The sequence below is a fragment of the Ostrea edulis genome, chromosome 4 (genome assembly GCF_947568905.1).
Source record: "Ostrea edulis chromosome 4, xbOstEdul1.1, whole genome shotgun sequence".
Taxonomy (NCBI): domain Eukaryota; kingdom Metazoa; phylum Mollusca; class Bivalvia; order Ostreida; family Ostreidae; genus Ostrea; species Ostrea edulis.
This window is the reverse complement of record NC_079167.1, coordinates 1,837,486-1,849,106: the sequence shown is the minus strand read 5'-3', so window position 1 is coordinate 1,849,106 and position 11,621 is coordinate 1,837,486. Positions and strand designations below refer to the sequence as shown.

The 11,621-nt window shown below is 32.3% G+C and overlaps 1 protein-coding gene across 1 annotated transcript; it reads right to left on the bottom strand.

Annotated features, from left to right (window-relative positions):
* Positions 1-5,548: 5,548 nt before the first annotated feature.
* LOC125670480 (uncharacterized) lies at positions 5,549-10,613 on the bottom strand. Its single transcript, XM_048905681.2, has 3 exons — positions 10,454-10,613; positions 7,797-7,928; positions 5,549-7,529 (listed from the first exon to the last, which is right to left on the bottom strand). Exons 1-3 carry the CDS (start codon positions 10,512-10,514, stop codon positions 7,288-7,290), a joined length of 435 nt encoding a protein of 144 aa, XP_048761638.1. The 5' UTR covers positions 10,515-10,613; the 3' UTR covers positions 5,549-7,287.
* Positions 10,614-11,621: the final 1,008 nt, after the last annotated feature.

Below are 11,621 nucleotides of genomic sequence, written 5' to 3'. Positions count from 1 at the left end.
CTACTAAAAATTTCCTGTTCTGAATATCTAAACTAAATTCTGATATTCACCAAAAGTACACATAAAACAAGATGTGCTCTTAAAACTTTAAACTTAGAAATGCCCTCAAAAGAGCCTATACTGATGAAAAGCTTTACATAATATATTATATGTAACATTAACGCGAAATTACTAACTTTGACCAGCTGTCCTAGAGTCAAAACCCTGGGGTTGCGAAATTTTGGTACATACTTTTCCTAAATGTGCATTTAGTTTTGATAACATATCAGCAAACTTCAAGAAGTCTTTAAAATGATAAAGACAATAATCACTATAACTGGAAACAGACTTACCCATGGGATCATGAAATTTACAATTTTGGTAAAGGACTATTTACTCCTTCTAAATATCCATTTAGTTTCAATTTAGTATCAATACCATTAAAGACGATATTATTTAACATATACACTATATATACCAAGTTTGGCTCCATCTTGGAGTCGAGCCTCTACCAAGGGATCATGAAATTTACAATTTTGGTAGAGGCCTTCCTACTCTATATCACTAAGCATTAGTTTTTCTTACACATATGCGGTTCTAGAGAAGATTTTTGAAAATTGGTCATTTTTTGGCAATTTTTGACCCTCCCAAAAGGCCCCAGGAGTCCTGAAATTAACAATTTATGCCAGCCTTTCCCCAGAGATGCTTCATACCAAATTTCAAAAGACTTGGAATGGTAGTTATCAGGAAGTTAAAATGTTCAATTGTTACAACATTTAATCACTGACCATTTTGAGCGTACTCCCATACCTAATTTCCTATCCCAGGGATCATCAAATTTACAATTTTAGTAAAGGGTTACCTGCTCATTATAAATATCCATTTAGCTTCAATAGCATTAAAGATGTCTTTTAAAAGTTTTACACATAAAACTATATACCAAGTTTGGCCCAGCCCTGGAATCAGAACCTCTATCCCGGGGGTCATGATTTTTGAAATTTTGGTAGAGGCCTTCCTGTTCTTTATAACTACTCATTTAGTTTTTCTTATACATGTGGGGTTCTAGAGAAGAGGTTTTTTTTTTAATTTGTCAATTTTTGCCCCGCCATTAAAGCCCCGGGGATGCAATTTTACAATTTACAATTTATGTCCCCTTGCAAGGGCGGATCCAAAGGTCCAGACACCTCCTCCCTTTTGCGGACCAAAAACTAAGATTTAATCAATTTTAACGAGTCTTTGAGTCCTAGTGGATACTTGCATCACCTAAATTTATCAACACCAGTATATCATTTAATTCTACGATGAATAAGACCACTGATCTTAAATAGTATATGTAACATAAAAGTTTGTTTAAGAAGTAGGCAATTTAAAAGCGAAAAAGAAGTGCCAGGAAATGCTCAGAATGCAGGATTTTGCACCATTTATCCCAGAGCTTCTGGGGGCCTAGGTGGCTCCCAGACTATTGGGAGTTGGCTTCTTTTTTTCCATTGCGAAATAATGTCTGAGTATGGAGATTAGAATGACTAGAACTTTGGAAACTAGTAAAACTAAACATTTTCACGAATAAAAAAAAAGCCTCGTGATCCACTGTGACCACAGGAACTCTGCAGAGGTACCCGAGACAGGTCCTGTGTATATCAAAATTATAAAAAAAAAAAAAAAAAAAAAAAAAAAAAAAGCAGGGACAGGTAGATTTCTACCATGTTCTGTCTGGATCACCTCTGTCTCTGTGTATTTCTTTGAGTGCCATGGGATATAACAATTAACACCTTGGTAGACCCTGGCCACTCCAGGTAAATAACATCTGTTTAGATTAGGCTCCGCCTACATTTTCACCAACCGTACGGTCATGAGATGGGTCTTTAAGATGTTGTGCACACCAGCAAAGGATAAATGGGAGTAGGGGTGTATGGAGCGCCAAATTAACATAAACTCAAATAATTGAAGATATCTTCAATTATTTGAAGATATCATCAATTCAACTATCGCTCTCTTTAATTGAATTAATGCGCGCAATAAATCAATTATTGCCCTCACCAAATGAATTAATGCATGCTTCAATTCGATTATTGCTCTCATCAATCGAATTAATGCGCGCATCAATTGAATTAAGGTATTCAATGTATAATGACCATATTTCATATCTAATAAATGGATGGTGGAATTTTTGTAATCATGGTATAATTTTGAAGGGTTCATCAAATAAAAATAATCCACCATAGGAATTTTCTAAATTTTGTTTACTGCTTGATTTATTTCACATATAATTTAACATTGAAGTATATGGGAAAAGCATGTTTTATTACAATATTTGAAAAAGAAATTATATTTTCATATAAATCTCTTGGTAGAAAGTTACAAACACTTTCTCTTAGTGAAAATATGAAATAAAATTAATCATTGACCACACACATTTTTAGAAAATTAGATTTTTCTTATTTTTACAAAGGGCAGACAACTCTTCCAAAAAGTCTTAAGTGCAAAAAGGTCAGCTTCTAATCATTTACCATTCATGTGAATTTCATCTGCTTCACTTTCATCATTATTTAGCAATAAACATTTATGTTGATCTAAATCCTTCAAAATTGTTCATTATCCGTTCATTATACATGGAATACCTTAACGAGAGCAATAATTAATTTGATGAGCACATTAATTCAATCATTGCTCTCTTCAATTAAATTGATGCGTGCATCAATTGAATTAATGAGAGCAATAATAGATATGATGCGCGCATTAATTCAATTATTGCTCTCTTCAATTCATTTGATGAGAGCATCAATTAGTAGAAATATTGCTCGCAATAATTAATTAAGAGCTCGGTATAAATAATTTGATGATCTCTTTAATTCAATTGAAGATATCTTTAATTATTTACAATGCTTTTATATAAGGAATTAATGCGCGCATCAATTCTTTTAAAGAGAGCAACAATTCAATTAAAGATATCATTAATTCAATTGTGGATATGTTGAATTGAAGATATCTTTAATTATTTAGTTGCTCTCTCTAAAAGAATTATTGCTCTTCTCAAATGAATTAAAGATATCATTAATTCAATTGAAGAGAGCAATAATTGAATTAATGCACGCATTAAATCAATTATTACTCTCATCAAATGAATTAATGTGCTCATCAATTCAATTATTGCTCTCATCAATTAATTTAATGCGCGCATTATATCAATTATTGCTCTCTTCAATTGAATTGTAGCGCGCATCAATTCAATTGTTGATATCATTAATTCATTTGAAGAGATCATTAATTCAATTAAATTCAATTAAAGCGCGCATCAATTCAGCTGAAGAATTACTGCTATCATCAATTCAATTAATGCACGCAATAGTTCAGAATTGAAGATATCATCAATTATTTGAAGAGATCTTTAATTAAATTGTTGCGCGCATCAAACGACTTGATGATATCTTCAATTATTTGAGTTTATGTTAATTTGGCGCTCCATAGGGGTGGAGGTTGTGAAAAGTACGTAAAAATATCAAGTGCTAGACACCCCCCCCCTTAATAAATTCCTGGATCCGCCTATGCCTTGTCCTTAAGATGCTTCATACTAAATATGAAAAGAATTGGAATGGTAGTTATCAAGAAGTTAAAAGTGTTCAATTGTTAACACAAGACTGACGACGCAGATCAATTGCAATAAGCCATCCGAGTTTACTAAGGTGACCTAAAAAAGTCCGAAAAACATGACCTCAGACGGACAGCGCCATAACAGAAATACTTCCCGCCTAATGACGTATAAAAAGTACTAAAGATGACCAATGACACGAACAGCGAATTGTCAAATTGTTACCATCTCTTCCTCAAGACGATTATATATACACACACTTGGATTGTTTTATTTCTTTACTCCATATCATGTCGTTCTCTATTGTAGTTGGGAAGTGCAATAAACATTCTAATTAAGGATCATATATAAACATTCTAATTAAGGATCATATATATCTGTTTTTAAAAGGTAAAACATGCGTACTAAAATGGCTATGAATGAAATGTATAACATAACTGTTTTTAAATTGGGAATTTGAACTTTACCACATTAAGAAAATATTTCAAAGTGCGAGACTAGAACACAACCACTGGAGGAACAAATAAAAAAAACAAGAGCAACGCCAACGTGGCATAATATGCCCGTAGATTTTGCTCAAGGAAAACATATTTTAGTGGGATTCATATTTTAGTGAAGTTAGCACTGTCCTCTGTGAGCTAATTCATTATCATGGTGATCAAATATACCAAGTTATAATATCCAGGAGCTTACGGTTCGGTTTGTATCCTGCCCACAAGGTTTTCCTAAAAAGCGATACTACGACCTTGACCTTGAAAAACAATAGGCACCTTCCCCTCATCATGATGATCAAATATACCAAGTTATAATATCCTGGAGCTTACGGTTCGGTTTGTATCCTGCCCACAAGGTTTTCCTAAAAAGTGATACTATGACCTTGACCTTGAAAAACAATAGGCATCTTCCTCTCATCATGGTGATCAAATATACCAAGTTATAATATCCTGGGCACTTATTCACAAAATATCTTACAACTAAGATGAAAAAAAGAATTCTGTCTGATAATGAAATACTGATCACAAGGTTATAAGTATGTATTCAACTATTATAAACCATGGATGTACTTTACATATTGATTAAGAAAGTCTACAAGAAATGTAAAATAAGGAAATTACAGTGTTTGTAAATTTTGATCTTAGTCGTAAGATATTTTGTGAATAGGTGCCCTGGAGCTTACGGTTCGGTTTGTATCCTGCCCACAAGGTTTTCCTAATAAGTGATACTACGACCTTGACCTTTGACCTCGAAAAACAATAGGCATCTTCCTCTCATCATGGTGATCAAATGTACCAAGTTGTAATATCCTGGAGCTTATGGTTCGGTTTGTATCCTGCCCACAAGGTTTTCCTAATAAGTGATACGACCTTGACCTTTGACCTCGAAAAACAATAGGCACCTTTCTCTCATCATGGTGATCAAATGTACCAAGTTGTAAAGCCCTAGGGCTTATGGTTCAGTCTGTATCCTGCCCACAAGGTCCGGACAGACAGACAGACGGACGACGCCATACCATAATAGGTCCCGTCTTCGACGGGCGTATAAAAACCAATTCAAATGGACACCAAAACATGATCCTGTGCTCTTGGAACAAAAGCATTACTGCTTTCTAACAAAAGGGATAAAATGAAAGGCAGATGAGATGTGTATATTAAGCATTCAAGTTATTGGAATTTCAATAAGTAGCTTTCAATAAAACCATTTCTTATTCCAATAGGAATGTTTTTATATTGAAATAAAATAATGTAGGAGTTATGACATTGATCACAGTTCATTATCTTCACCTTTCCAATGTAAGACATAATTAGCTATACAACATCGTCAAGTATACTCATGTGTGAATAATTCTGAATGGTACATATCAAAATCTTGCCAGTAACATACATCTGCAAATACCATATTAGCACTGTTTTCATGGTATAGCAAATCTGAACTTTATGCAGAACTTTTACTGGGTTACATGCAGAGTAAATACAAACACAGAGCAAAATTAAAAATTTATTCTGAAATCTGACTACATATACAAATCTTTAAAATTCGTGTTTAACAAAACATCAGTACCTGCCATAGAACAAATAACCGTGATAATGAATGCGTTAAGTCATACAATAGTACCAAAACTCAAAATACACTATCTGGCTGGTGATCAGATGTATCATCACAACCACTGTTCCACACAACCGTAAAATAAAATATGGAATGTTCTCGATGAAAAAAATTATATCACTGATATCTAAAGATAATAAAAGTTAAAAAACAAGAACATATTTTTATGTTAATTGAAAAGAATTTATGATTTCAGTATGCCACGTGACATTAGTATGGCTTAATACAATGATTCTTTTCTTACACACCTCACATCTACTCATTGTGTTTAGCATGTTATTAAACAAAAAAGCCTCAACAAGGAAAGGGACATAACTCCCCACCATATCACCTATACTTGACATAACAGTGTCTCTAGGAGGAATATAGACAACTAAATTAATTCATGTTAATATCTATGTGTACTGTTGAAACTCTCCATTTCATGTTAATATCTGTCAACACTGCTTATATACAATATTGCATTTATGACCGAAGGAGAGATAATATGTAGTGTTTATACATGAAGCTGTCTACACGAGTTTCAGAAAGTAACAACTATTTCTACATCATGCTGGCCATGCTACCTGAACAAATTCTTACTCAATACAAACATTAGGAAAAAAACATTGCACAAATTTTATTAAATGTCAAAAAGTGAAATCTAAAATCTAACAGTAATATACAAAGCATTGGTGTAATTTGCCAATATATAAATGAAATAAGGATGTAAATGAAATGCAGTTGAAAATTCTGCAAATATATTTTTAGCTATCACAAAGAAATGTTCATTATTATATTTGTGACAATTTCAAGAGAGAGTTTGCTGAAATTGAAACATTTTTATTTCAATGTCTTGCTGAGGTTACAACAAAAATTAATGAATATCCAGGAGATGAACGAGATTCTTGAAGATAAAGTAAATGACGGGAAATCTTTTAAAATGTAACCATTGCGATTCTCAAAAACGCACATATTAGACATTCCAAGTCAACTTTAAAATTCAATTCCTTAACTTTTTGCATAGACCCTAAACTTAGTTGAATGTACTATTAATTTCACACCATGAAAGCTGTATGGTCTGCAATAGTGGCATATTTTTAAATGCAAGAAAAACTGTACATATCTGATGTGTGTGACAAAAACTTTTAATGATATGGACAGTTTCCCCCACCCCATGAAGTTATAAGTTTGAACCGTTAGCTTTATGATGTTTTCCATCACAACAATGTAACCTTTCTCGACTAAAAGTATCACGTTTCACTTAAGGGGTTTATTGAATTTCTTCTTGTATGTGTGACGGAAAGGTAACAGGGTTAACACGTTTGTATTTTTCCTAAATAGTCTTAAACTCCTGAAGAACAATGAAGTCCAAACCAAACACATTTTTCTCTCTCTTAATTTCATAGATACACTTTTGTACTTTGAATTGTATGAATCACCTTACATCTTTCTTTTTTTATATCATATTAGCTGTGGTTTTTTTAATTACATCATATCCCTTTTCTTACAAAATCATGATACTTTTTAAAAACTTTATTAAACAAATCGTTTGCACGAAATTTTATCAGGTAAATTACAGACCATACAGCTTTAAATAAAATTTTATTCTTAAAACAGACTAAAACTGAACATCATTTTCATAAGTCATTTGACAATTGAGATTTGACAGCAGCTACAATGGGGAGGAGGAGCACAATGAGTGACAGCTGCACACTGGATGCGCTGTTACAACCATGCTGGTTTCCACAGTGACAGTATCGCATTTTGATCCGGTATGTTCCAGTTCTCTCCTTGCAAACACGACCTTCATCGTCTCCGATCTCTCCAGAGGGGGCGCACTGACGAATGTAGCGTGTATTCCATTCTTCATTATAATAAACTGCAAAGACGAAATGGTTTACACTTTGTAAAAGAATTGGTCTTCAAACAGTATCACCGTATATCTCTAACTGTAAATTGCTGACCCCTTTATTACTGCATTACATTAGATAGGTTAGGGATAATATATTCAAGATACTGGTCTTCATATAACAATTTTATTTTAAATTTTTAAATGTTCACAGTTGACCTTTATTTGATCAGTATATTTAGGGATTATAATCATTTACAATCGCTGTACATTTGATTATCTACATTGGTTACAAACCTTCCTGGACAATTTTCCTACACATCGTCACATTTTCTCCACAATCTACTAAGGAATGTGAGTGGTTATTAAAGTAGTCAGAACAGTCCTGTTGGAAATATGAATTGCATTGGTAGCACTGGAGGGCGTTTCCTAAAATAAAAAAATTCATTTAAAATCATTTTTGAATTGTCAAAGACAAAATGATCTCGCCTACGATATTTCAAGTTTACTTCAACAAACAACTTATAAATATGCTTTCATATATACGACATGCTGCATGGCATTCTGGCAAAATAACATTGTTATTTGATATTATTTTGAGCGAGTTAAACCTATTTTTTTTAAATTTGGAATTCTAGATAATGCACTACATTGTAATCATAGCGGACTTCCTCAAATCAGCCACATTCTCCTTGACCATTTCAATTCTATACTCTAACTGATAAGTGGATTATAAAGTATGTATTTATATTTATATATATATATATATATATATATATATGGATTAGGGCTGTGCGGTGCAGCGAAAATTTAGGTGCACTGTGATTCATACCATTCGATGCACTGATTAAAAATTCTGGATTTCGGTTCGGTTTAGATTTTACATACACCAAAAAATATAACAAATATGGCGTCCCAGTGATGCGCAGAACATGTGGATTTTTATGCATCCAACAGATTTAAATCACTACTGTTTCGAGATTTAGCATTTTCACCACTCAGATACCAACAGAAAATGGTCGGTGAGATAATTGCAGTTTACCTTTACATGTCAGATAGTAATTCTATCAGTGCTGGGGTGAAATCAACATCGTAGATGACATGGACTAAATATTTTGACAGTTAATATAAGAGAGAAGTAAATCAATAAAGGAGAGATTTTCAAAGACTCAACTGATAGAATTGTTGAATTTTAACATATAAATGAGAACAATATCATATTATACATTTTAGATTGACAATAGATTTGTTTAATAATCCAAAAATTAAGCATATTAATTTAACAAATTTTAATAGACTGTTAATGTTTTCTTTTTTCTATCAAGTTATAATATGCAGTTATAAATAGATACTATGTTTACAAATTATGACACATAAATATACAAAACTTGAATAAAATAAAATAGGCTACTCATTAAAATTGTAAATTTTTGTTCTTTCATTAGATAAATTGGATCTAACATGAACTGAATCGAAAAACACTGAATTGTGCTGTTCTGAATCTAGCTAACCCTGAATCATCCCAGCCCTCATATGGATGTCATTCTGTACTGTAGGTCATAACTCATAAGTTCATTTCCCGCAAGTCTTATTTCCCCCAATGACATTCCATTAAACTGCAATTCTTTGCTAAATAGATTTAGAAGGTAAAGTTTGATAATTTCCAGTTTCAAAATATTGCTGTACCCATCTTACACTTTTCATCCATAGCATTTTTCTTTGGTGTGTTATACTTTCCTAACAATTACACATATATCTATGTATAGTTTTTTCTTAATCTTATATCAATGAACAGAAAATAAAGCTATGACACAGCATGACATTGATGAATCCAAATTATAAATTATACAATGTAAATGGGGGCTTGTCACCAGGTGATTGCTGAAGTCTGTGAAAATCATTAAAATTAAAAAATTTCCAAGTTTCACTTTGCCTACCAATTTACCATTCTTTTCTTTATCTAATTTAATTCTAATATCATTATTTCAAGGTAAATCTATTCCAAGACAATAAGAATGTACCAAACAAGTTTTTAACCTGTTAACAAAATTTTGACCAACACTGTAGAATAGTAAACAGGGCTTTCTATTACCATAAATCTTAACATATACACCTTGCAATTCCCTCAGGTGAAGATTTTACAACCATGCTATTTATAGATCTGGCAACTTATCCTGCACTTCTTGAAAGACAAGGACATTTTGATGTCAAATAAATTAACAGTGTCTTATCATTAATATGTCTAACAGTTTAAATGAGTAGAAATTAGATTTTAAAAAATTTCAATAGTATACAAATCTTCATTTTATTGATTTGAAAGAAACTGTTGTGAAATGCTAATCTATATAGATCTATATGTACATACACAGGATATATAATAATCTGTCGACATTTCCAACAATACCATATATCTTTCTTTATAATATGACATTTTCAAGCTTAAAAGCTCACAATCATTACAAAATGACGAGCAATGATAGTACAGGCCTACCATATTCCTGATGCACTATCTAGTTTTAAATCACCTTTAGGGATCAATGCTACCTAAACTTTAATCAGGCAAAATAATTCTTAAATATAAAATACAAACAACATATAACCAATTTAATATATATTTTCCATTTTGAAAAACCTTAGGCAGTATTACACAGTCTGAAACAGAGCGGAAACAAGCCGACCTTCATCATGAAGGTCATTTGACCTACTAACGACCAGGTGTACATTCCACACCATGCCTATCCAAAATAAAGAAATTTACTGCAAACGATGTAAACTTTCCTCCTAATAAAAATAGTCGATAGATTTTTATGAATGACCATGAAAAATACAGCACAGAACAAGTTCTTTTCCGCTATTCAGTTCGCAAACAAGCTTAGGTGTGTACAACGTTGAACCATACCAAAATTCATGAAATAAATACAAATCTAATATGAGGATAAGAAAACTAAACTTACCAAATTCAAAACATAAAAATGCTGCTAAGGCAACTGCCAAAATGGTAATTATTTTGTACATTTTTAGACTGTTGACTCCTTGTAGGTCGTCCAGAGAAGCTATCAAACCAAACTAAGAAAGAAAGCGCATGCGTGATGTGACGTCATGGTCTTTGTAAATTTCGATCCCGAGTCATATTGCGAAATTTCAACCGATAGTTTATTACGAAAACTGACTTTGTGTACTCTTTTGTTTGTGCGTTTCATATATAGACTACAAATACAAATGACAACGAAGTATCGATGCTGTTACTGTTTTTGACGACCTCAGCGATTTTTTTCTCTACGCCCAGGGGCATTAGCTGTCATATTTGAATGCAATGAAACTTGCTCTGTCTTATATATATATATACAATGTATATATATATTTCAGTAATAACACCAGTTTTTGATTATTTCAAACTCTTTTTAACCTCAAAGCAAGCACATGAATACATATTTGGTGATTGAATAATTATTGTCTTGCAAGCCAATAATTCTTCCTTAGGCCTATATATTTCTCAGTTTACACTATATATATATATATATATATATATATATATATATATATATATATATCACTATATATATACTTTGACGTCATAATCACTGTTACTATGATACTGCTATGTATACATTTTTGTAAAGCTTCTGAAGATGTAATGAAAGCACTAAAGCTTTACGGAGGATTTCTGTGTTTTCTTTTCATTCATATATATATATATATATATATATATATATATATATATATATCAGCAGAAGGAACAGCTGTCCTGGCAGCAAATATGAAGAGACTAGTAGACAATATTTGTAACGTTTCTCACAGAAGACGGGAACAAATGTCTAGTCGCAGACCAAGACACAAAGATTATAAGAATCACTTCCAGGATGATTATAGAAATCGCCACGAAGGATATTACAAGAACTCGGATGAAGGTTACAGGAATCGCTATGGGAAAGGTTACTCAGGAAGTCAGTACACCAGTAACTATGACAGGAGAGGTGCTTACCAAAGAACTGGCGGTGGAACTTGGCGTTAGTGCAGCAGAGCAAATACATAAACTTATCTAGTCAATAAGATTTAAATTTCCATTTATACTTACGTCTGATTATTGTTATCAATATTTTTTCATATCGTTTTTCATATTTT

Bases quoted from the DNA above. Each gene is read 5' to 3' on its own strand.
- LOC125670480 (XM_048905681.2), bottom strand. From the start codon at position 10,514: ATGTACAAAATAATTACCATTTTGGCAGTTGCCTTAGCAGCATTTTTA. The intron at 7,929-10,453 runs GTAAGTTTAGTT...TTTTTATTTTAG, and splicing joins ATTTTTATGTTTTGAATTTG to GAAACGCCCTCCAGTGCTAC. The intron at 7,530-7,796 runs GTTTGTAACCAA...TCGTCTTTGCAG, and splicing joins TAGGAAAATTGTCCAGGAAG to TTTATTATAATGAAGAATGG.